The sequence below is a fragment of the Sinocyclocheilus grahami genome, unplaced genomic scaffold (genome assembly GCF_001515645.1).
Source record: "Sinocyclocheilus grahami isolate Dianchi unplaced genomic scaffold, SAMN03320097.WGS_v1.1 scaffold523.1, whole genome shotgun sequence".
In the NCBI taxonomy this organism is placed as follows: Eukaryota; Metazoa; Chordata; class Actinopteri; order Cypriniformes; family Cyprinidae; genus Sinocyclocheilus; species Sinocyclocheilus grahami.
Window position 1 is genome coordinate 288,502 of NW_015505702.1, and position 25,420 is coordinate 313,921.

General features: G+C 39.0%; 2 protein-coding genes across 2 annotated transcripts in view; one reads left to right on the top strand and one right to left on the bottom strand.

Moving 5' to 3' along the window:
• The first annotated feature begins 710 nt into the window (after window positions 1-710).
• LOC107555014 (telomere-associated protein RIF1) lies at window positions 711-19,556 on the top strand. The gene is made up of 31 exons (XM_016237698.1): window positions 711-885; window positions 2,022-2,143; window positions 2,460-2,538; window positions 2,723-2,819; window positions 3,529-3,659; window positions 3,911-4,002; window positions 4,112-4,130; window positions 5,701-5,842; window positions 5,996-6,058; window positions 6,150-6,250; window positions 7,507-7,593; window positions 7,729-7,802; window positions 7,976-8,156; window positions 8,243-8,350; window positions 8,444-8,593; window positions 9,948-10,047; window positions 10,127-10,406; window positions 10,489-10,531; window positions 10,641-10,840; window positions 11,143-11,236; window positions 11,390-11,521; window positions 12,910-13,052; window positions 13,226-13,315; window positions 13,542-13,602; window positions 13,713-16,658; window positions 16,801-16,923; window positions 17,021-17,107; window positions 18,222-18,337; window positions 18,650-18,803; window positions 18,884-19,004; window positions 19,083-19,556. Exons 2-31 carry the CDS (start codon window positions 2,031-2,033, stop codon window positions 19,316-19,318), a joined length of 6,363 nt encoding a protein of 2,120 aa, XP_016093184.1. The 5' UTR covers window positions 711-885; window positions 2,022-2,030; the 3' UTR covers window positions 19,319-19,556.
• Window positions 19,557-20,370: 814 nt separating this feature from the next.
• neb (nebulin) overlaps window positions 20,371-25,420 on the bottom strand; it is a 59,048-nt gene continuing 53,998 nt past the window's right edge. The window contains exons 131-138 of the mRNA XM_016237734.1: window positions 24,802-24,894; window positions 24,262-24,354; window positions 23,772-23,879; window positions 22,632-22,818; window positions 22,373-22,465; window positions 22,070-22,213; window positions 21,345-21,448; window positions 20,371-21,183 (exon numbers count right to left, since the gene is read on the bottom strand). Of these exons, the coding sequence (XP_016093220.1) occupies window positions 21,010-21,183; window positions 21,345-21,448; window positions 22,070-22,213; window positions 22,373-22,465; window positions 22,632-22,818; window positions 23,772-23,879; window positions 24,262-24,354; window positions 24,802-24,894 (996 nt within the window). The 3' untranslated portion in view covers window positions 20,371-21,009. The remainder of the gene's footprint in view (window positions 21,184-21,344; window positions 21,449-22,069; window positions 22,214-22,372; window positions 22,466-22,631; window positions 22,819-23,771; window positions 23,880-24,261; window positions 24,355-24,801; window positions 24,895-25,420) is intronic.

Below are 25,420 nucleotides of genomic sequence, written 5' to 3' on the forward strand. Positions count from 1 at the left end.
TGTGTACATTCTTCATAACTCAGAACTCTGTCCAACTGAAACATAACATGACATTAACACTATCAGAAAATTCAGAATTTGTTAATAGTTTTTGACTGCTGCAGTGAAAAAATACAAATGAGTCTGAATCAAAGAAATGATAACAGTGCATGCCAAATAATTCAGAGTAAGAAATGTGATGCATTTTTCAGTTATGCATTTTGAGAAGATTTAGCATTTTAATTATTAAGGCTCTGTGGCCCCCTAGGCCTTAGTTGAGAACTGCTATAATGAAGACATAGGCCCTTAAATGTACATTCTTTACAGACTGCAAAGCTAAAAAGTAAAAGCCTCTTTTTTTCACTATTTATTCTTTGGATATATTTGTAAATATTAGTTACTAAAAATGCAATTGTTTATTGTCTGTACGTTAGGTCATTAACAAATGTTAACAGATATAACTTTGATTTTAAAACTTTTATTAAATGTTGAAGTTAATATGAACTAATATTAATCAACTCTGCAGAAATGTTGTTCATTCCTAGTTCATGTTAACTATTGTATTTAACAAATGAGACCTTACAGTAAAATGCCACCTAATAATTTGCTGAAATTTGTATTCAAGATTTGGAAAAGCGTCTTAATTAATGCAATACATAATTTATGAGAAGGAGGAGTTGACGTGGGGTTGAAGGTGACGTTTTCAACGCGCGTCATGTTTGGCGCCAGCATTTTCGCGGGGAGAGAGAAGTGAGGAGTGAGAAGTGAGAAGTGAGGAGTGGACAGACGCAGCCTAGCCTTGATCATTTACAAACATTGCCGTATAAACTCTCCCGATTCCTCTGATAACGCTCGTGTGTCGATGAGATCGCCTTCAGTGGTCGATAGCGTGTCCTCAGGCGCGAGGTGAGACATCTTGAGTTGTGTTGATGAATGTGTTCAGGGGGTTGGGTAGGTAACATGATGAGGGTAAGTTAACTAGCTCGCTAACTCTGCAGTCTTTGTAGGGAAAGTTCCTGTTGGATTAGATTGAGTACAGCAAACGCGTACACTACGGTTTAAAGGTTTCAATAAACGGCACATTTTGATCTGTGTTTGCTGCACGCGAGGTGCCCACAAATTGTATGCTCAACGCACATGATTAACACAATAGCTTTAAGAAACAAACGACAATATGGTGTAGTTTTTGCATCTCGGACAGCTCAACCTATATGCAGTCTTTGTAGGGAAAGTTCCTGTTGGATTAGATTGAGTACAGAAAACGCGTACACTACGGTTTAAAGGTTTCAATAAACGGCACATTTTGATCTGTGTTTGCTGCACGCGAGGTGCCCACAAATTGTATGCTCAACGCACATGATTAACACAATAGCTTTAAGAAACATACGACAATATGGTGTAGTTTTTGCATCTCGGACAGCTCAACCTATCTGGGCACACCCACCAGTAAAAAAACTAGTATTTAAAAGCAAATATATTGTGATATTTGGCAGAGAGTTTTGGTAATAATGGATGGCGTATTGTTATTAGCCTCTCGTGCAAGTTAGCTAAACAACACATGTAAGATGCGTGTGAGGTTTTATTCTCCCCATATATGTCAGTAAGGTGACAGACGACTGAACTTGCATCACTTGTTCTTAATTTGAAGACATTATTGCCGTTTGTTCGTGTGCATCGAGAGAACACAATGTCCTGCATGCATGCATTGACTCCGGCTCACTACTAAAATAACATTAAATATATTAAATATTCACTTTTCACACATTCACACTTATGCATAGTATTTCATAATCGACTATTTGCAGACTATTAAATATATGATGCACAACTCTGTGTTTAAGGGGGTGAAAGGTGGGACTCATTCTAGGGTCCCACAGGTCCAAGGGACAGAAGAGTTTCAAAGCCATTTAAAGCCCTGTTCCAATTAAACAACTGAACCAGAAAAAAAAAAAAAAGAGTTTTCGCATTTTATTGCATTATATTCGTTCTTCCTTGTAGTCAATGCTGTATGCATGACTTTAATGTGCTTTCCTGTCTTTCAGGTTGTGAGGATGATGGCAGCAGTGCCTCTATCTAGTGCCAGCCTCCTTCCTCTTCTGGAGTGTCTGGAAGATGAAGCAGCCGGGCTGTCAGAGAAGACAGATGCCTACATCACCATCGCAAAGTAAGTGTTAACCTACGGTTCTGGTGTCTGTCTGTGTAGAAGGGTTTTAGTCAAATATATGGATGTCTCCATGATAAAAGCTTATTTAGTGTTGTAGTGATACAGTTTTGTCATGTTGTTTCGTATTGGAAGTATTGATCATTGCACATGTATTGTATTGATTATGGTAAACGGAAGCTCAGATGTACTTGCTCAATGCATTAGAACAAACCTCATTGGTTCTTGCGTGTCTAGTGGGCATGCAATTGAGCTGTAACTTTTAAAAGTATTTATAGATTAATAGTGAGACTTTTGCTGTTCTTTTTCTTTCTCTTAGCCGCCTGAATGGAGAGGAGGGGCGTCAGTTTCTGTCTGTAGTTGTAAAACATTTTGCACGTCTAAGTAAAGTCCTTTTGGTAAGTTGGTCTCCTCTATGGATAACCAGACTCATTCACTGGAACGTTTTGAATGTAACATTTGACTCTTATATTTGTGTTGTTGTTTTTGTAGTAAGTAAAAATAGGCAGAAGCTATTCATCCAGAAAGCTATGTCTTTGCTGTGTCGTCAGCCCTGCAGATGAATTATGTTTTTCCTTTCAGGTTCATATCTCCAGTGAGAACGAGGAGCTGTGTCAGGCTGCATTGCAGGCTTTGGGATTCTGTGTCTTCCACTCACACATTGTTTCAGTCATACCAGGTATCGAAGTTGTGGCTTTATTTGAAAAAATATGATTGCCAATGTTCACAAACTTCCCAGAACACTGAGTGCTCTGTTGGTTACAGTTTACTTTCTTTTTAATTATATTTGTATAAAATATTTATTTGTGGAACATATTTTGTCATCTAAAGTATAAGTATGTTTATTTTACAAATTTATTTTTTAATACATTTTCAAATTATTTCAAATTTCTTAAATATTAATTAAAATAAATTTATATCGGCCACCCTGCTTTCCAAGATATGTGCATCGGCTGTCAAAAACCCAATGTCGGTCGACCACTAGACAGCAGTTTTACCTGCTGCTGTCTTATTAATTTTAACCACTCACTGCACTTGCCTGAATCACTTTTGGATCTTTAATAAGAATCAGTTTGTTTAATTGATACAGTGAAGACAATGCAGTGTTTTATTTATACACTTTATGCAATTTCTGTAATATTTCTTACTACGTTAAATAAACCTACTGTAGCTGAATAAATTAAGTTTATTTTATATTGATTTGTTCTACTGTTTGTAATTTGCTTTTTTTTATATATAAAAAAAAAAGAAAATGGCTATATCGAGATATATATTGTTATTGTGAAATAAAATTTCTCATAGAGTGAAATAAGATTTTGGTCATATCGCCCACCCCTACATTCAATAGTAAGTAGCGTCCATAATCTCTTTATCTTTCTTTGCTGCAGCAAATATTTCAGAAGATATACTGTCTACGCTCTGTAATGTTGTGGTAAAATCAAAGGAGAAGTTTACGTGCACTCGAGCATTATGGGTGATTTCAAAGCAGAATTTCCCGCCAGAGGTGGCATCCAAAAAGGTTTGTTTACCATGCATGGTCTGCTTGAAATAAACCCTGTGTAATGTTGTGGTAAAATCAAAAGAAAAGTTTACGTGCACTCGAGCGTTATGGGTGATTTCAAAACAGAATTTCCCGCCAGAGGTGGCATCCAAAAAGGTTTGTTTACCATGAATGGTTTGCTTGAAAATAACCCCTTTTTTTTTTTTCCTTTCCCCCCCCTTTTCCTTTTTTTTTTTTTTGTGGCTAAGATGATGCTTTTTACATTTCAGGCTCCAGAGATTCTGAAGAGTCTAGAGGCCATGCAGACCAGAGAGGTTCAGTCCATCCTCATTGAACATGAATCACTTAATGTCATAATAAGGTTTGTTGAAATTTCCCGTACTTTTCACTTTCTTGGTAGTGCCATCTTGCAGTGTTCTTCATGCTGGAAGTGCTCCGGAAAAAAGATTTGATTTTGTGGTGAACATCAGGTTGCTGGAGCAGGCCCCCGTATGCACCAAGAGCTTGTAACACTCCAAAGAGAAAGGAAAAATTGAAATCACATCATTTGACCCCTTTAAAGGGACAGCAGTAGTGGTCGACCGATATATCGCCAATGCCGATATTTGACTTTTTTTTCAAATATCGGCATCGGCCGATAAGTTTTTTCTGTTTGGCCAATGTATTCGAGGCAGGACTTTTATTTTGACGGACATACTCCCTCTTGTTCGCCGTCGTCATTAACAGTTCTGTCTAATATGAATAGAAGTCTGTCTAATAATCCAATAGAACTGTTAAACAAAGGAATTGAAATGTATACAAAGTATTATAATGATTGCTTTTATATTATTAGTAATAGAAAGGCAAACATTATAATACTTTCTCGTTTGCCGTTAGCATTCAGCAAATACGCATTTACATAATTTAAACAAATCTTTGAATGGCTAATGAAAGTTATTTCACAAACCTTGTAAACTTAGTCGAATCCAGTTATGAGATCTTGTGAAGTGTGCATGTGACCTGCATGATCGCGTGTTCTCTGAGGGACTTTCGGTCCATGCAAATGGAATGCTTTAAGAGTCTAGAGGCCATGCAGACCAGAGAGGTTCAGTCCATCCTCATTGAACATGAATCACTTAATGTCATAATAAGGTTTGTTGAAATTTCCCGTAATTTTCACTTTCTTGGTAGTGCCATCTTGCAGTGTTCTTCATGCTGGAAGTTCTCCGGAAAAAAGATTTGATTTTGTGGTGAACATCAGGTTGCTGGAGCAGGCCCCGTTAGTATTGTCTGAGCTTTTAGAGTTGTTTTCTATCAGTGATGCTTTTGTGTTAAAGTGGACCCAACTTGACAGTTTGTACAAAGTTAATGTGAATGTCATTTGATTAGTAATCTAGATTTGTTCATATATTAATACAGGGTTTGCACACTCATGGAAAAACCTGAAAAAGTCTGACAATTACCAGGCCTGGAAAAATAAACCCAGAATATTTTGAAAAGTTATGGAAATTTGATTGGAAATTGACATGGAAAATATTTAATTGATAATTTTTTAAAAATTACAATACTTAATGGTCATGTGATCCATTCAACTGCAGAATTACATTTAGATCTGCTCACATTTGATCTGGCAAAAATGTGTGTAGACAGCTTTTGTGATTATAACACAGGGCTTCCACGGGTCCTTAAGTCTTAAATAGTCTTAAATTTAGTTGTATCAAATTTAAGGCCATAAAACGTCTTAAATGGTACAAGAAAGTCTTTATTTTGATTTCAAGAGGTCTTAAATTTGGGGACGGAAAGACAATAATTGTGATATGGCTTAATGTGAAGATTAAACCTCAAAAGGCTCCGATTACATTAAAGGGGTCATGAACTGGCTTTTTAAAAATTATTTTATACTGTTGTCTGAGGTCCGCTTATGATGTTTGTGTGGTTTTTACATTGAAAAACATCAAAATCAGTAAGTATCCATCATAAATGTTTGCCTCAAAAAGCCATGGAAATTTATTGGTAAAAATGAGCCCTGTTAATACAGCCTGGTATAATGAACCTTGTTATTGTAATTACTATATGCTAGCAGTGTCAGTGTACCATTTGTTTGTTTTTAGAGCCCCTGACGCACCCGCTGTTTACCAGCCCTTCCTCCTTCAGTAGACATGCCTCCACCCTCATATCAGCCATCAAAGAAGGCTTCATTACTGTGGGAAAGCACGCTCCAGGTATTCAACATAATCTGCAAAATGTAGCCTAGGTTCATGATTTTAACTTAGATTTTGTCTTTGAGACAAAGGTCTATTATTATTGAGTTCATCAGGAAATGAAAGCGATGCTGTCCATGTCCATCACCTGATATGAGTATTTATTTTCCACAGAAGCGCTGCTTAATCTCATTTGGAGCACCCTGATCTGTTCTGTCAGCACAACAATAGAAGCTTGTATGTTAACATTTACATTCTCTTAGAGAGTCAAAGATAATTTGCATAGATACTTTGTTGTGGATACTGGCTCATAGTAATTTGTTAACAGGTAATAAGAAGGAACGACAGGGGTCAGAGGTTCTCACGCTGCTTCTACAGGCTTTGCAGTCCATCCTGTCCTCAGATGGTCTGCCTGCTGAACGTGCCCTGGTAAGATCATGGTGAAAATCATGGTTCAGAACGCCGCCCTGCCTCTTTAATTACTGAGCACATTGTTTCCCATGACGCGCACTCCACAGATGCGCCGCGTCTTTAACTGCCGAACACATCGTTTTCCACGACTGTACGCACACTGGCGTCTTTGATAAATGTGCACGTTGTTTTGTCTGACTGTACATGTACCGGCAGCACGCAGCTCCGGCCGCCACTAAATTACATTATATTTGTCTCATATTGTCATTAATATACATATAATATACAGACGACTTCAACTTGGACCACTAAATAAATAGACTGCTATTATGTAAGTATGAGGGTTAGATTATTTAGTGTACAGGTCATTTCAAGAGTGATAAACAAAGTGATAGAAAATATTTTCATGCATTTTAAATGTTTAAAAATGTGAAAACCACTCATTGCATCACACCATCTCCTGACTGCATTATCATTTGTAAAATAGGGGCTTTATGCAGTGTGTATACATGGTTATAAGTATAATATTTCATTAATTTAGGGAAATGAACAAGTGTCTTAGCCCTCAATGGACTATTTGGCCAACCAGCTTATTCCTGCTTGAAAAGCAAAAGGTTATTGATAGTGTAAAAAACATCAACTTTGAAGCACATGCATTACTCAACATTACTTACTACCTTCCAGCAACACTACATTCAATAAAGGTAAAATAGTGAAAAAATAATAATAGTTCATTTAAATGGAATCGGAATCGTTAGTCAAAACTGTAATCGAAACCGGAAAATTTCTAACGATACCCAACCCTAGTGAAAATGACCTGCTAAATGGCTTGAATGCTGAAAGTGTTACCCAACCCAGCTGCGGTCTGGCATGCTGAACACATACTACCTTTTAAAAGTTTGGATTCAATAAGATAAGAACTTCCCATTCATCAAATCCTGAAATAAGTCACAATTTCCACAAAAACAGCATATTGGAATGATTTCTGAAAGATTGTGTAAGACCAAAGACTGGAGGAATGGCTGCTGAAAATTCAGCTTTGCCATCACAAGGATTTAATTACATTTTAAAATATATATTTAAATAAAACCAATTGTTTTAAATTATAAAGGTTTCATTATTACTGTTTTACTGCATTTTTTTTAATCATAAAAATCATGAGACGTCAAAAGCTTTGCCGTTCAGTTTTTTTTTAGTGTATCCAAAGGTTATGTAGGTTGTTGGTTTGACCCTGCTGTTTGAACAGATTTTCATTACTTCATTATTTGCTGCAGCTTTTGCTGGAAGTCACTGTTAATGGAATACCTCAGAAGGTGCTTGGTTCTGCTGCTTATCAAGTGGCAAACATGGATGTGTTAAATGTAAGTGTCTTTTTTACACCTTATTTGTAAAGCCTTGCTAAAGTTATCAATATTTTGATACAATTTTCACCCTTTGAATTAATGCGTATCTATATATCATGAATGTGTAAAAAAGATTCTCCACATCTTTTTCAGGGTACACCTGCACTTTTTCTAATACTGCTATTCTACCAGAGTAACCAGCTCTCATCCTTTCTTGAAGATGAGAGGTAAGCATACATCCATTAAAATAAGTCTTTTAATACCTAATATCGAAACCAAAACTTTTGTTCTAGAGATTTTTTTCAATAAAACTTAAAAAAAAGAAATACCTCTCATATTTCTATTTCCATTGAAACAGTTTGATTGCTTAACTGTGGCAACATTTTCTTGCATATGGCAGGTTTTTTTCAATCCTGGAGACCCTTGTGAGTTGTGGGTTTTGTGGGCCTACATCTCCCCTGGCATTTGGAGAGGCTGTTTTAGGAGCGATTAGTGGGAGTGTGGAGGCTGTTAAGATCAAGAAACAGCTCTGGAGGATGTGGAGTATGGTGGTAAACCCTCTGACGGATACCATCACTCAGGTACTAAATTCGGATCATCAATGCTCTCTGCTGTAGAATGATTGTGCATTTCAGTGCTGGTCAAACCTTGTGTTTCACCAACATAGACCAATGAAGTGAATCAAGGAGATGCTCTGGAGCATAATTTCAGTGCCATTTACAGTGCCTTGATGTTCCCAGTTGTTCATCTACTGCCTGGTTTGCCCCTGCCCCAAGTAAGAGATAATTTTAGCTTTCGTGCAGATGCTTTCTACCGTATTATTCAAATATTTCATATGTCCTTACTTGACATTTACTTTTTTTAATAGACCACTCAGAAGGCCATGATCGGTACCTGGTCCAGGCTTTACAAGGCGTTTGCTCGCTGCTCATCTTTGGTAGCCACAGCGGAGGAGAACATATGCTGTGAAGAGCTGTGTGCCAAGATCTGTTCCTCTCTTGACAGTGAGGCTCTGAAAGTATGGAAGATTTATTCAGTTGTGCACCTAATTGGGATGTTGGGTCTATTGTAATTTCTCTTCTGTGTGTGTGTGTTTATATTAGGGCTGTCAATCGATTAAAATTAATCTGATTAATCACATCCTTTTTCTGTGATTAATCGCACACTTCATGAAATTAAGCATAGACCATTTATCTTTTCAAATGTTTTTTTCCATTTGCCATATCCAGCAAAGTAAACCAAAAGATTGAAGGGTGATTCTCAAAAATCTATATTTTTTGCAAGCTTTTTTCAAGGTAAATTTAGATGACTTTCCAAAAAAGGACACTTGGAAACTCCAAAAGGACACCAAAGAACCAAATGATATAAGGAGCCCATATAAGCACACATGAAAGAAAAAAAAATCTGAATTTTATAGTATGTGTACAGTTTAACACCAAAGAGCTTTTTTTTTTTTTTTACATTTTAGAGAAGCCAAGTTGCATTTGGACCAGGAACACACAAAAAAACAAAAAACTCCTAAACCAACCGCCTGCTGACTGCATACATCTAGTACAGTACACTGATCCATTCCGTATAACTAAACACCGCAACATAAACATGACAATTCAAAACATTATCGTGTATGTGTGTGGAAACAACGTGAATGTACGGAAATGTCTGTGCCTGTTCATAAATACAATGTGTGATCGGTGCGTCAAGAGCACTCATACACGCATTATTATAACGGACTCACGCGTGCTTACTGTACGACTCCTGTACGCCATCGCAATCGTTTTTACCTTGATTGCAGTCTTCATCCATCAAAACTTTACTAGCGAGACTGGATATCCAGTCGAGAAACCGTAGTTTGCGTCTCATCTGGTCATACAGCGGTGGGATGTTGACAATCCATTCTGTCTGTACTTCACACAAGCGCCTGACGTGTGAGAGCTCGCGCTCTTTAGAGACAATCACAGAATATTGTCTGAATATTGAAATATTGCTAGTGTTTAAAAGCGAAACACTGGAATTAATAATTCAATGAAAACGCAACGCAAGTCTCTGTTCTCTCTGCAATCTCTGTAATCAACCTGGTTTCCTTTTATATTAGCGCTGTTTTGGACGGATTGTTTGAATGCATTTGCTTACTGGATCATTGGACTGAAAACTTTCCCGGATTTTAGTGGCTTTAAATTATCAAATGCAAGCAGAGTAGCAAAATTGGGTTAAAGGGTTAGAATAGAAATTGTGCTTCTGTAATTTTGCGTTAATTGCGTAAAATTATTTTAACGCTTTAAGGATTGAAAAATTAATCGCATGCGTTAACGATGACAGCCCTAGTTTATATGTATGTTTTATGTATACATGTAATTTATTTATTTATTTTTTAGAGTATGCCTATGCTAGATGCAATAGCAAATATCTTGCTGGTCATCATTGAGAGTATGGACTTCTCTCCTTACACCCCACAGTTTCAGCAGAAGATGAAATGTAAGGCTTTTGCTTCCGATTCAAATGGGCTAAGTTGTGAAATGGCACTGTGTCACCATGTTTTCATGTTAATCCGTAGCTCCTCATGCACCCTTGAGTTGGGTGCGCAAGAGAAGCAAAGCCCTGGGGAATCTCTCGACCTTCCACGTTCTCCTGGTGCAGACTCTAGATGCATTCCTTTCTGTGGATTTCTCAGAAGCATCTGTAGAGTCCACTGGTGGGGTTTTAAATGGAATTGGCTTGACGCTGGTCTCTAACTTGTCAACTCTTTTCACTAATATCACACTGCCCACGTTCATACAAGAGGTGCTGTCCTCCCTCACCAAACCACTCTCATGCCTTTTTGAACTGGTCTCCAGGTGTGTGACATTTTCTCATCTTTCATACTTTGAATTTTTATTTTGTTTTTCATTGTCTAACACTGTTTTTCATTTATAAAAGTCATGATGAACCATCAAAGCTCAGTGCAACACTAGGACCCAAGGTAAGAATTTACCCAGCTTTGAAATCGAAACCACAGGTCTGATGTGTCTTTTTATATGTAGGGTTTGTCTGGCTTTATTGTATTTATTTATTTGCTGTTTTTCTCGTAGTTGGAGAAACTGGCCACGGACCTGCTTGGGTGCCTTCAGACACAATCAACTCTGCATGATGATGAGATGCTTGCCATGTTGTCACCCTTGCTCTGTGTGCTTTTTCTGCACAAGAGCAAGCAAATTCGCACTGTGGTCACGCAGTTCTGGAATACCACTTTTGGAATTGCACTCACCTTGACGTACCCTGATCCTCTTAAGTATGTTTTGATGCCATTGTTGGGTATTTTGTGTGAAATTTAGCATTTTCAGATCTTTAAATCTGTAAGAATGCTTGTCCTAAAATTTGTGTTTTATATATATATATATATATCTCTATCTTCTTTTTTTTTTTTTTTTTCTTCTGGTTTTTTTTAAGTCAGGCTAAGAAAAAAAGATGATTTTGAGAAAAATGCAAAAAATGACCTGAAAGACAGATCGACACGTGAGTGCATGATTATATCAACAGTTTTATTTTTTGTATATTTATTTCTTTTTTTTTTTTTTTTTTTTTTTTCCTCAGGTCTGTTTTAAGTCAGGCTAAGCAAAAGACTCCATTGATTTTACCTGGTTTTGAAGCCGTTGATGCACCAGATGATTGCAGTGGACAGTATACGGTACAGTTCAGTGTTTCATCCAGTGCAAATGTTTGTCCCTGCAGTGATGTATTATGTTAACAGAGCTGTAAACAGTAAATTTAGCTCAGTCAAACATATTGGGTTTTATTTTATTCGTAAGCACATTCTAAGCATGTTTTGTTCTCTTATAAGAGTGAGAGTTCTCAGCTGGACCCTCAGATCAGCGGGGTAAAGATGACCTCTGTGAGAAAGAGGGACTCCCTCCTGGCAAGGGCAGAAGAGCTTAAAGGAAGAGGGTCTTTAACTGTTGCAAAGCCGGTGTCTGTGAGTGTGAATAAGTGAAAATGCATCTAAACTTGAAAATTTCAATGGTGTCACTTAAAGGGGTCATATGATGCTGCTAAAAAGAACATTGTTGTGTATTTGGTGTAATACAATGTGTTTATGCGGTTTAAGGTAAAAAAAAAACACATTTTCCACATAATGTACATTATTGTTGCTCCTCTATGCTTTTCTGAAACGCGTTGATTTTTACAAAGCTCATTGGTCTGAAAAGCGAGGTGTATGCTGATTGGCCAGCTATTCAGTGCGTTGTGATTGACATGTTACGCCCCTTACCATACTGTGATGCCGTCTCCCAGCACGACAAGACAAAACCAATAAAACCCATTACAGACAAGGCATTTGTTGGATCCAGTGGGGACATAATTACTGATTATAATGACTTGTACTGTCTTTTTACGTGTTTGTTGCGTATCGCGCTGCGTAAACCTAAAACCATGTCTGCATTTGTGATCGGAGAAATGACAAACAACAAGCGCTACCCTACTCTGCTTAAAACTCGCATTTGAGTCGTCAGTGGCAAATTCTTTAAATATAAAAAAAACTTACTTACAGGCTGTGAGTCAGAAGCGCCAGACTGTCCTTGCAAAGTTGGAACTGACCCACTTTATAGAAACAGCCTTTGTGCACAGACGCATTGTAGGCTAGTCTCCCAGGTTCAGGAAACAGTACTCCGTAAAATGCGCTGCACACATCTGAATATTTGGGTTGAACTGTTCTGGAACAGTGTTGTAAATACAACTTAACCACGGATCATTTAAAACACAGCGTCACACACGGTTGGCTAGAGTGAGCGGCGGCGGCCTAGAGTGAGGAACGCCCGGCGGTCTTGTGGCAACCACATGTGACGACCCCAGGCTGGACTCCGCTTCGTCCACGGTGAAAGCCGATCCGGCGATTCACAGCGCGAAGTTTGATGTATTTCCTCAGCGACCAGCACAGATCATCTCTAGGCATGACGAAGCCGATATCGTCCTCTTTTGGAAGGCCAAACAAAGTAGTTCCGCTTTCACAACGAATCACACAGCATCTTCACAACATGGCGGCGGCAACAACAATACTACAGCGAGAATAAAAGTTACGCCGCCTTTGTGTGAACATTTGGGCGGTGTTATGCAAATCTTCCCCCACAGTGACATAGACGTGGGGGCGTGTTTAAACGAGGTGTTTTAGGAGGGTGTGGACAAGTCTTAAGTTTTATAAAGAATATCTCTTTGGGTTTGAGTCTTTAGTCTTTGCAACTTTAGGGATCTTATCTATGCACGAACAGTTTGTAACACTCCAAAGAGAAAGGAAAATTTGAACTTGCATCATATGACCCCTTTAATTAGCATCAAGGTCCCTCAACAAATCACCTATTGCCTCTCTAGGTAAAGCTGGATTTTGGATCACCCAAGCCATTGAGGCGGGAAGCTATTGAGGAGGAGGCATCAGTGGATTTTGTTTTTATTCCACCTGAGACAAAGGAGAGAGTGCTAACTGAGCACCAGAAAGAGGTCAAAAGGACTAAACGGTAAGTTTGGTTTAAGTTCTTTCACAATTGTTTCATGGCATGGCAGATGTCTAAAATCTAAAGTTTAGATGTCACCGTTAAGATTCTCTAAGCATTTTGAAAATAAGAAATTATCAGGACTGATATTTTTCTGTTTGTTTTTTTTTCTGCCTTGATTTTGTGTTTTGCATAAGGGTTGACATTCCTGCGCTCTATAATAATCTGGATGCATCCCTGGACACAACAGTCTATTCACAGTATACTCCGAGTCAAGAGGAGTCCATGTATGTTTTGGAGTTATGGCTTTGTTTTCAGAGCAAATGAGAATCATGAGGTCAAAGGAACTGCCTGAAGAGCTTAGAGACAGAATTGAAAAAAAGGGAAAAAAAATTAACTTAAATGATTTTAGCAAATGGCTGCAATATAACAGAGTGAAAATTTTAAGGGGGTCTGAATACTTTCCGTACCCACTGTATATAACCCACTGTAAAAAAAAAAATTTATTTTTAGGGACAAATTGACAAAAGATGAAAAGCATCAACCAGAGGAAGAGGCTGATGTTCAGCTAAAGGTAAAACAGCTTTTTTTTTTTTTACTCTGACACTGCTGTTTTGATTGTGGAGAATGTGTGCATGCTTTCTGTTAAGGGAATTAATTGGTTCTAATGTTTCCTCCCCCAAGGAGGTTGCTGCAAGTGAGGAACCAATCACAGATGTTAAAGTAACCCAAGAAGGCACCAGATCAGCCGTAGAAACACCAGAGAAAGCTACACAAAATAAAGATCAAACTTCAGAGAAGAATCGGTCACCATCGAGTGACATCTCAGTTGATGTGAGTGGGCATGAGAAAAGTGGAGTCGAGGGGACCAGCCCTAATGTTTCAAGTTCATCTGATATGATATCCGGTACACCACCTAAACCCAATAGCAGGCGTCAGTCGTTTATAACCTTAGAGAAATATGTTGAAGGGAAATCACCAAGTCCTGCAAGTGTTGCATTTGCTGGTCCACACACCCGCAAATCGAGTAGGCTGGGTTCTTCAAAGGCATCAGAGTCTACTCCAAATAGCTCACAACTTCAGACTACAAAGGGGAGCAGCACTGACCCATCTGGTCAAAATGAGGAAGCAAAAGTGGAGGCAAAAGATGAGACGTTAACGGGAGGTCATCACGTTGAAGGTACAGATGAGGAAGAGGATGATGTGGTCCCAGATACCCAGACCCAATTATCTGGTGAAGCGTCAGGTTTTAAGAACAGTCCTGTGTCTAAAGCCAATGCAGAGGAACAAGATTCTCCTGAAAAAGATTCACAGAGTCTTGCTGATTCTCAAGCTAGTCAAGAACCAAGAAGGTCAGGCAGACGGCGAAGTAAACCTGTTCGCCCAGGGGAAGATCCAGGGGAGATGTCAAACAAATGTCAAGAACAAGTTGCAGACTCTGCATTGACAAATACACAGAAGCCATTACTGTCTCCAACAAGTAGCACTTTGACTGGAAGAAGAAGTAAGGTTATTGAAGACATTAAAGCTGAAGGAGACAAGCTGAACAAAAGAATTAAAGGAGAGCTTAGTCAAAGTAATTCACAGATTTCCTCTGCAGAATCTTCACAGGCAGTTCCACAGGCAATAGTTATGCCTGGTAATAAAGAGCTAAGCCAGTCTGAGCCCTGTTCCGAGAGTTCCCCTGTAACTCAATCAGATAGCCAAAGCAAAGAGAGATTGCCAACTCTCAATGAGTCTGAAGGTCTGTCACCAGGTAGACCTACAAGGAAGACTAGAGCGCACCTTGAGGAGTCAACAGACAAGGAGGCAGATGAAAACTCTCAAAATGATCCTCAAAATGTTGCATCCGCTTTGCAAAAGAAACATTCACTGACACCTCTTTCTGATTCTGAGGCTGATAGCCAGCAAACTGTCCGAACACGAAGAATAAGGAGGTCTGAATTTCAATTACTGGAGCTGTCTGGTTCACAGACCAAAGACGACTCGAGTCAGACAGACTCTCAAACACTCACAATGGTTAAGGGTAGAGCTATGAGGAGGAGAGCTGCAGAAGAAGAAACAGACTCTACTAGAGATGCCACATCAATTGTAAATGCTGAGGAGTTAAGTGCAAGCCAAGATTGCTCTGAAGGTCTTGGTAGATACAGAACTCGAAGATCTAAAGGTTTGTTGGCTCCTACCGACAATACAGAGTCTGAAATCTCTGATAGCCGAGAAGACGGACCAAGGCCTAAAAAGAGACTGCGGAAACCATTATCCACAGAGGTGCTACCAGTTGCCACAGAACCGAAAGGTACTGAGATTGTGCCACATATGGAGGGTGTTGATGTTTCAATAGAGATGTCACAGGATGAGGCAGATCATGAAACCAGTTTGAATATTTCAGTCAGTGAAACCAAAGAAGAGCTCCCTTCCCCTGATGGTGCACCACATGAACAGATTACCTCTGAAAAAGGCGCAGAAGATGCCAAAATTGAGACAAAATTGAAAACTGATAAGGATGAAAAGGAGACCATTAGTGAGAAGGCAGAGGGTGAAGAATTGAATTCATCTTCACATATTGGATCAGAAGATTTTACCCAGAAGACTGACATTTTGCGTAAATGCCCACATACCAGGGGACGGGGACGTGGGCGTAGACGATCGAGAACCTGCAACTGCTTTTCAAACAACCGTGACGTGTTCTCACAGGACAGTGACTTCCAAGAATCGCAGGATCTGAAAAATGAGCAGGTTCCACTTGTCTCTGATGCCCCGAACTCTCAACCTGAGCAGTCAAGCTCAACATCTGTATCAGAGAAAAGCAAGAGCTCAGCAATTTCAGATGTCTCAGATTTTGATGTTCAGCCATTTTCAGCCTTGCCTGCACAGCTCCCATCTGAGGTTTTGCCTTCTGAGAGTCCCATTGCAAAGCTTGGTGTAATTGTTTCTCAGCTGTCTGAAGCACAGGAAGGAGCACAGCTTGAATTGTCCAAACTGACAGATAAAACGAACAAGGAGCATCTAGAGGTCCCGGAGGCAGAGACAAATCAGTTAAGGAGTTCTGAGTTCGCAGGTAGTCAAAAGCACAAAGAAGGAGAAGATAGATTGGAAAACACTTCAGTAGGTCAAGAACCTCTCCAGAGTTCAACACCTCAAGACACATCTCCAAGTCAAGGTCGCCCAGTGGAAGATGCACCTATATGCCAAGAGCAACTAGAGTCTTCCCATGTCCAGCAGGAGGATGCAGTTAACCCAGCAGTGAAGGAATGTGAAGACCTTGCTGTTTCAGAGCCAAGTGGAGAAAAGGTTGTGTTGCCGGAAGAGTCAAATGGCAAAGAATTGCTTGACAAGGATGTGGCACTCGACGAGAAGGATGAAGACGCTCGGATCGACAACCGCGATCTTCCTGTGGTTGCACAAGAGTCGCCGTCTGTGCCACCTCAGAGTAGTACATCTGAAGCCTGCTTAAATTCTCCACACAAGCCTAAACCTTTGGACTCTCTCAGCGGAGAGCTAGAGCCTGGCCAGAGTCCGAGCAGAAACCGATCTCGTGTCTGGTCACCATCCGCTTCTCCGTCTACCAGTATTCTGAAGAAGGGACAAAAGAGAACATGTGAAGAGGAAACACCCTCCCCCCTTCCTAAGGTATTTGACAGTATGCTTTTAATATTTAGGACAATGGACTTAAAAACAAACAAGTGTAATGTAACCTTATTTTCTAATTTTATAAAACCTTATGTGTAACAATATATATCTTTTTTTTTTCTTTTCTTTTTTTTTTTTGCAGTCTCGTCGAGTGTCTTTTGCAACTCCAATTTATCATCAAGAACTGGCTGATGATATTGATCGACGTAGTCCAGTTATTCGCACAAGCTCGCCTAGGTCAAAAGTCTTGAGTGGGCAGTCGAAGGTGTGTGATTACTAGTTTTTAAATTATTACGTCTTGGATATAAAACTGTGACTGTGAATTTCAACTTTTCATGGGTTATTGTTAAATTTCATTACAGTATATCACTACACCCACAAAAGGCTATTCAAGTCTAAGTCCACGTAACCTCCGTAGTCCTGGATCCAAAAGCTCTAAAAAATGCCTGGTAATTATTTTCTTGCCTTGTAGTTAAATTGCAAAAAAAAAAAATCCTGTTTATATTACTCATGCAGTCTGCCTATTAATAATGTTTCATAAGTTCATAAAGATTTTTTATTTTCTTAATTCTGAGAAATTAAAGCAGCACTATGTAACTTTTGGTGCTCTAGAGGTTAATAAACAGAACTGCACACAAGAACATTCCAACCAGAGCTACTTCTCTAATGGCACTTTTCCATTGCATGGTATGGCACGGTATGGTTCACTTTTGGGGGATTTTCCACTGGGTACAGTACCTGGTACTTTTTTTTTTAGTACCACCTCAGTTGAGGTTCCAAGCGAACCGTACCTTTACCAAAACGTGATGTGTAAACTCTGCTGATCACGGATTGGCCGGAGAGAATCGTCACTACCTGCGTCACTGAACTTGTGACACAAACACAACAGAACCGCTAGATTTAAATCAGCATAGCCAGTGAAGGATCGAACGCAACCGTTTTGAACAAGCGCACCTTTTTTTAGCAACCAAAAAGTGGTGCTTTCGTGGTCTGTTGAGGAAGTACAGATGTTCCTCTCATTGATAGCAGAGGAGCGGATCCAGCGAGAGCTTGATGGGGCGACGTAGAATGAAAAATTTTTTCCAGGAGTCGCAGCAGTATAGGCAGCGCAACTATAATGACATTAGAATGGGCGGGATTATTCACAAGCGATACTAAACTGCAGTGGAAACGCAAACCGCGCCATGCTGCGCCGAGTCATACCACGCAGTGGAAAAGCGCCATAAGTTTGTCTATGGCGATTCACGCAGGTATGTGTTACTCAACAGTGGTGACGACCCGACCAGGCTACAATAGTCCAAATATAAGTACTTATTCCGAATCACTACGGTACACTTATAATAAGACAAAAACGCGGTTTGGAAGATGAATTCATGTACTTGCTCATTATATACATTTAGCAAATTTTGAACAGAGAAAAAGTTACATAGTGCTGCTTTAAGACTGCTAAAGTTGTTATTGTTTAATACTGTTCATGTTATTCAGTTTCATCAGACTTTAGTTTATTTGAACAGTAGCTCCAAGTGGAAATGGTGTTAAAATGTTCCTCTTTATACATCCTAGATTTCCGAAATGAGCCAGGAGCCACGTCCTATTGCTAAAGATTGTGTTTATCCAGCACTCGTTGGCTGCTCTACCCCTATAGAGGCTGTGTTACCACAGATATCCTCCAACATGTGGTAAGCCAGATCACCCATTTCCCCTGCAGTACAGCTTGGGTTCAGTTCATTAAATTCATTCCTCCGTTTTAATTTAAATCCTCTAAAAATGTTCTGACCTTGTGAACTCCAAATACATTTAAGTATTGATTGAATGGTGCAGCTGAGATCTGTCAAAGGTAGCACACACATACCATTTCTTCTTCACCCAAACCGTACAAGTTATTTCTTCTCATAAATTGATTTCAACACAGATCTGAAGGTTGTTTTCTGGGGTGTTAATGTTAAGAATGTAATTAATTGGTATGCGTTTTTATTCCGTTGTGTATTTAGGCCTCGTGGCTTTGGTCAGCTCGTTAGAGCTAGAAACATTAAAACGGTTGGAGACCTGAGTGCCCTTACCCCAAGTGAAGTCAAGTCTCTTCCTATTCGTTCACCTAAGCTGTCCAATGTGAGGAAAGCACTTAAAACCTATCATGACCAACAGGTATTGTTCATCGTCTTTACATTAGTATCTTCGCCTTTATTATGGGAGATCATTCTTACACTTCGCATTTGGCCATACAGAGAAAAGGGCGTTCGGATGACCTGAAGAGTTTTGACGAAATGGAGAAAATGACATCTGAGCCTGAGGAAATGGAGCTTCATCAAAACCAAGATGAGGAGCAAACACCAGGAGAGGCTCAAGGTAAGCTATTTTTTTTTCTTGTCAAATCCATCATTGGTGACACATTCAGCATAACTCGTGACTCCCAACTTTTTGCAGATGACAAGCCATCAGAGGTGAGTGTAGATTCAGAACTGATGGCTGAGGAGAACAAATCTTGTGATTTGCTATCAGATGTTGTAGCCCTTAGTGGATGCCTAACTTCAGAGGAACTTGATCGCTGTTCACCCAACCAGCTGGGCCTGATGCACGAACATCTGAGTGGAATGATGAGAAGCATTGTGACCCATATGCAGTCCCGCTTGCGGAGTAATCTTGATGATAGCTTGCCATGAGGACATCGAGACATTTTCCTGATATCAGAATTCACTTTTAACTTGAAGATAAACAGTGGACTGCTCATTTCTCAAGTTTTAGCTTGAATTTTAGAGTAGATGAATTTCTAATTATGCTCTTTCAGAGAATAGACTTTCCATTGCTACTTAAGTGTCAGTGTATTTTATGGAGGGCTTTTTAAGACTGTAAAATTGTGCTGAGATGCCAAGGAAACTTTTTTTTAAATAAAGTTATAGTATTAATAATTTCATTTATCCCCGTTTTCTTTTTTCAAAGATCCATTGAAAAAAAAAAAAAAGCCCCAAACAACAAACCACCAAATTACAAATACAAAGATGGCTTTTTTATTGCTGCAAAAGATTAACACTTTACAATGTTTTTAAGGTTTTATTAACATTTGTTAACATTAAATGTATTAGTTCAGTGGTTCTCAATTCGTCCTCACTTACCACCGCTCTGCACATTTTGTATGTTTCTCTTACCACTTCAAACATTTGTTCTATTCAACTCTAAGTGCCCTGCGAAGTGGACATCACAGGATAGTCCACCATGATTCCAGTTCGAAGGGAGTGTAAATTTTCCATTCAAAGGGCATTAAAGTGTGCGAAATTTAAATTGTATTTATTAAAATTAAAAAAATTGTTTAAAAAAAAATGCAAAAAGGCATTGTAAAAGTAATCCACATGAATTGAGTTGTTTAAAAAGTCTTCTGAAGAGACATGATCGCTTTGTGATAAATATTTAATTCAAGCTTTTATTCATATATATAAGCAAGCGACAAATCGATGCGCACAGTGTTTCAGATATGATAAACGGAAGCCTAAATGTTTATTGTATTTTTAGATTTCCTTAAGTCTGGCATTTTTGGTCAAGGTGACTCAATGGACAGATAAAAATGATTTTGTTTGAAAGATGAAAGTCAGAGGTTTGGAATGACATGAGGGTGAGTAAACAACACAATTTTCATTTTTGGGTGAATTGTCTCATTAAGAAACTTCAACCTTTTATTGATCAATTAAGAAAACAAACTTCAAATCCATGACAAAACAGATTGACTGCAGAAGCGTGGTGTGCTTTATTAGCTACTGATTCAAGCTATACATCTTCCTCAAACCCCACACCTACAGAATCAAAGAAACAAAACATGCAAATAATGGCCAGCCTTCAGCAAAGGTGGAGGGAGGAGGCTTGTTTTTAACAAAGGCATTTTCACTTTAGAGGAACTGGTGGTTCTCGACATTCAAGTTTTTTTTTTCTTTTTCCTTTTTCATTTTCATGTGGCAACCTTAGTGCCTCTGTTCAGTTTTTATAAAACACTGAATTTCTGGTTTTCCTTTTCACGTATAGTGAACCATGAGCCCATCTCGTTCTGCAAATGTTTCAACATTAAAACTTCTCTGAATGGAGTGTTATTGCAATATACAAAAATAATGGTTACTTAACTGCTAGAATAGAACAACAAAGATAAATACAATTGTCTGTGACTTAAATCGGCATGTATAATTTGTCAGTTTCTCATGCCACAACCACAATAGACTTTGTGACATGGGCACATGTAGTAATAGTAATGAGGACAAACAGCAGCATAACTACTTTGACTAAAATTAGTACACATTAAATAGTTTTTCCCGTCTTGAGTGGATATCAAACGCCCTCATCCACAGGGTGTTTGAGAGAACAGTAGTTGTATTCAGATGGCTTCCACATAGTTGGCGGGCAGCATACCGGTCTTTCCAGTACGCTGCACAGTGCCATACATCCAACCCTCATCGATGGCCTGCACGTTCACAATGACGTCACCGTCCTTGAAGGACACCTCATCATTGTCTGCAGCAGAGTAGTCATACATGGCACGGACGGTTTTCTGTTGAAGACAAAGAAAACTATATTAAACCATCAAATAAACAGGGAATATGCCGTTACTATTTGGACTAAGATATTGTATGTCGAGCACATGCATACACATATGATAATAGCATATTATACTACTATGATATTGAAATTGGCAGTGGTCTCAGTACTTACTCCAGTGGTTGAAGGATGCGAGGGGACAGAAGAAACAGTGGTCTGTTGTGTTGCCACAGAGGAGGATCTCTGCTGAACCTCAATAGTCTTGGTCTGTGAGTAACCTATATGACACAACAGCACAGATTTAAAGTTACATATTTCTCTGGCACTAGTTCGCATTCAGATTTTGCCCTTTTTAACTTCCTATAAGCAGTTTCTGGTCATTATTCGTAATACAGATTAACAGATTTACATTCCACTTATTTATATATATATATATAAAACAAGCTGAATTATTCAATATTTGTTAATCTATTTTTGTCCATCTTTAATGCTGCGATGAAACTGAAGTACTGACAGATTCTTTCTCTTCCATATTGCGACATCTGAATGAAATTAATTTAAAAAATGTAGGATGTGGACTTGGTTCTACCCATCGGATGTTGATTAGATTTTAAGATGTGGGCATTTCACTCAGTAATGAATGCAAGCTTGCATAAAAGGGGTGGAGTTTAAGTGGATCTAATAACTGATAAAGTCTAGCATATGTCACCAGAGAGTCTAGCGTTTCACTGAAAGATCCAGTAACAACATTTGAATTAAAAATTTAAAAAAAAAAGTTTTAAAAATGAAACACATGGATGAATAATTTACAAAAAGGTCATTGACGCATTCAGAAAATAAATGGCCAACTATCAAGCTAAACCTAGGGTGAAGACAAACCAAGCACTTTAAACATGTACCGTGTAACGCAGAGACACCAAAGCCATTGCTGTAGAGGGATGCATGGTGGTCCACATTCTCAGACATCTCTGACTTCTCATCGCCCACACCACTCATTGCGCTGGTGGAGCGGGAGTGCTCCTTACTGCGGCGCTGGGCTTGGACTGAACAATGGGACAAACATGTCAACGTTACATCCTCTTTGACAGACTGTCTTCAATCAAGGAAGGTGGCAGATAAGTATACATTCACAGTATACAGTCAGCCAGAGAACTGTTCTAATAAGGCCTTTTAAGTCCAGTGACAGCAGAGGAGTGGCCTACCTGACATCATGTGAAGACTTCTGGACTGTATGTTGTCCTCAGCAGGGTCATAGTCAAAGACAGAGCCGGGGTTTGTGCGCCACACACGCAGGTCTTTGAGAAAAAGGAAACCCAGTTTTATTGAACGTTTCTATTCAAAACTCACTTGGTTCCGGTGTATGATCTGTATATCATTCTTTACATATCACAAGCGTCATGTTTTTCTATATTTATAGGAAGTGTGTTTAGTGTGTACAGGACACAGTATGTGTCAGCTGACCAGTGGTGGTCTCCTGATCGTGCTCCTCTGCACGTCTCCTCTCCATCTCCACCACACGTCTCTGGATGCCGCGGTAGCTGATGTCACTGAAGTCCTGAGTGTTCCTCTTCACGCGCTCAGTGACGGGGTCAGAGATGGTGGGGGTGAAGCTGCCCTTGCTCTTCTCAAAGTCCTGGTGGTATCTGACCTGAGAAGAACAACAGACAGCAAAACATGAGGCAGGAGACAAAGAAACTGTTACGCTTTTAATAGGTTCAAATTGGACACGAAATGGAAGTTGAGATTGTCTTCCCTTTTGGACATTTATCCAAGTGAAATAAAATGGATTTTGTGCATTGGGAATTGGCTATGATCTTGTGTGTGTGACAGGGTGCTGGAGAGGACAGGTTATTGTCCCGTCACCAGAGAAGAGATGTCGTTACTAAGGCAAGAAGAAGCTGATGTTTTGGATTAAAGATTAGAGAGCACACGAGTTTAAAAAAATTATGTGTACAGATAAATAATTTATAATAGGCTCTGCAATATTCCATAAAAAAATTAAAATAGTCAAGTTTGATTTCATGGTGACTTTAAGACTTTTATCCCGATTTGCCGTCTGAAGGAGCCAGTCTGCAGAATTCAGGGCTGTCAGATTTCACAGAAAATCGCATTGTGTATGATGGGCACAGACTTAGACTATGATTTTATCCAGTTGGGGGACATTAAACATGTTTGATATTTTTATATATTGTTTTCATTTGTCATTAGTCTCCTAGCAATGAGGCGCATGTTTCTGAGTGAGTGCAAAGTGTTGTAAAATCTGTTCAGAATTTAAAAGTAGAGTAGTGTTTTCCAGTCTTTTGATGCACAGCATTGAACTCATACTATAAATTAAATCCATACTGATAAACTGATTATGAATATTAATTTTATGACACTTCCGATGGGGTTTTTTAACTTAAAAATTCTGTTCTTTGAATTTTTGTTCTCAAGACTACTGACAGATAATATTGCATTGTGCAATTTTTGGCCCCAATCCTTAACCTGGTAACATTCAACTCCCAAACATTTTTGAATGCAACAGGTTGACCTTCATAAAATACAGAAAAATAATTTCCTTGCAATATACTGCTAAAGGTCAAGATTTAAAAGTCATCTTACTCCAGAGATGATACGCTGAGTTTCTTTAACACGTCTCATCTCAGGGGTGTCCAGCACAAATGCGGCCTTACCCTGCACCTGCTTACGGAAGCTGTCCGAGTACAGAACCTGGACAAAAGACATCACAACACATACATATATTAGAAACCATATCATTCTGGATTATGATTATGTGTCAAGACCCTGTGGAAGACATGCCAGGAAATCAGGACATTGGACAGACAAAAGACATGAAGATAACATCCATCAACACAACCCAAGGTGTTATTGTGATTTCAGACAGATGAATTAGAGGGATCTTCAGAGGGCTGGATTAAAGGTAGATGGGTCCTGAGATGAAGGTTTGTAGTGATGATGATCAGTTACAGAATTAAATTCAGCATATGGAAGAGTACAGTTAATATTATTAGCCTCCTAAGTGAAATGAAGGTATTAGAGTGGTTACATTTACACACACACACACACACTCATGTCCTGTGGCTGTGAGTACCGAGCTAATCTGCAATTGGTTCCGTTTGACCCTCTCCATCTCTGGTGTGAACACCACAGGCGTTCCCTTCACAGAAAGGTCCTTATACAAGACCTAGAGCAGAAAAGAACAGCGCCCCCCCAGAGGCCAGTCAGACACTGAACACTATGACGGACACAAGAGTCTTTGGAGAGCAGTCACATCAAACATCACACACAACGCACAATGAGCTTATATCCCAGATTTAAAAATAGGAACCTGGTTGGGAAGGGAAAACAACAAATGTGGGATACAAGAGCTCATCTGGTGTTGGATTAGCAACAATGGCTGGAGTTGAATAATCACATAAATTTGAATTCACAGCAGAAAGGGGACCTCACTAGGGTGGAATATGATGTGGTCAATTACATTAGATGAAATGGGGTTTAAGCATTATGTTTCATAGGCTTCAATTGTTTTGCATAAATGATGGGATTGTATAAGTTGGAAATGAAGAAGTATACTGGAAGCGTTAATGGGATCAGAGCCACTCTCAAGTAAACCCTGTGGAGCTTCCACTACCGAGCTGATGTGCTTCTGATTCTCTTTGACCCGCTTCATCTCGGGGAGGTCCGGTATGGCTGTGCCTTGACCCAGCGAATCCTTGTATTTTATCTACCCAAGAATTAATTTCGACATATCAAATAAACAACACAAACATGAACCAAAACAGCGAAAGAACGAACATTCACAAAGATAACATACACAACAATATTAGCTCTGTTCCAAACCTTTAGATGCCTACATAGGCAGCTGCCTTCTAAAATTTGATTTTAAGTGCCCATAAGTGGCATATTTGTACATCTCTACATAAGCAACTGCTTCATATTCATGTTACAAAAGATAGCATAAAATTACATAAAGGTGCCAAAACAGATTTTGGACCAGGAGCGTGCTTATGATGCTTTAAAATGCTTCCTGCATAGGCAGCTTGTTAGATTTTGGAGCAAAGCAACTGCGTTGTTAAGTAATCAATAATGTTGTTGATAATACAAAATTAAAACTAGATATTACCTGCAAGGTTTGTAAAATAAATAAATAAAAAACAATAACTGAAGTAAAGTTTATGGTTTGGTACCTAATTATTACATGAAAGAATCAGTTGCTAATTATTTATTAGCCTACATCTACATACAGTATA

Coding starts and splice junctions, on each gene's coding strand:
- LOC107555014 (XM_016237698.1), top strand. CDS start 2,031: ATGATGGCAGCAGTGCCTCTATCTAGTGCCAGCCTCCTTCCTCTTCTG. Junction 7,803..7,975: donor TCCTTTCTTGAAGATGAGAG/GTAAGCATACAT, acceptor TGCATATGGCAG/GTTTTTTTCAATCCTGGAGA. Junction 8,157..8,242: donor TGACGGATACCATCACTCAG/GTACTAAATTCG, acceptor TCACCAACATAG/ACCAATGAAGTGAATCAAGG.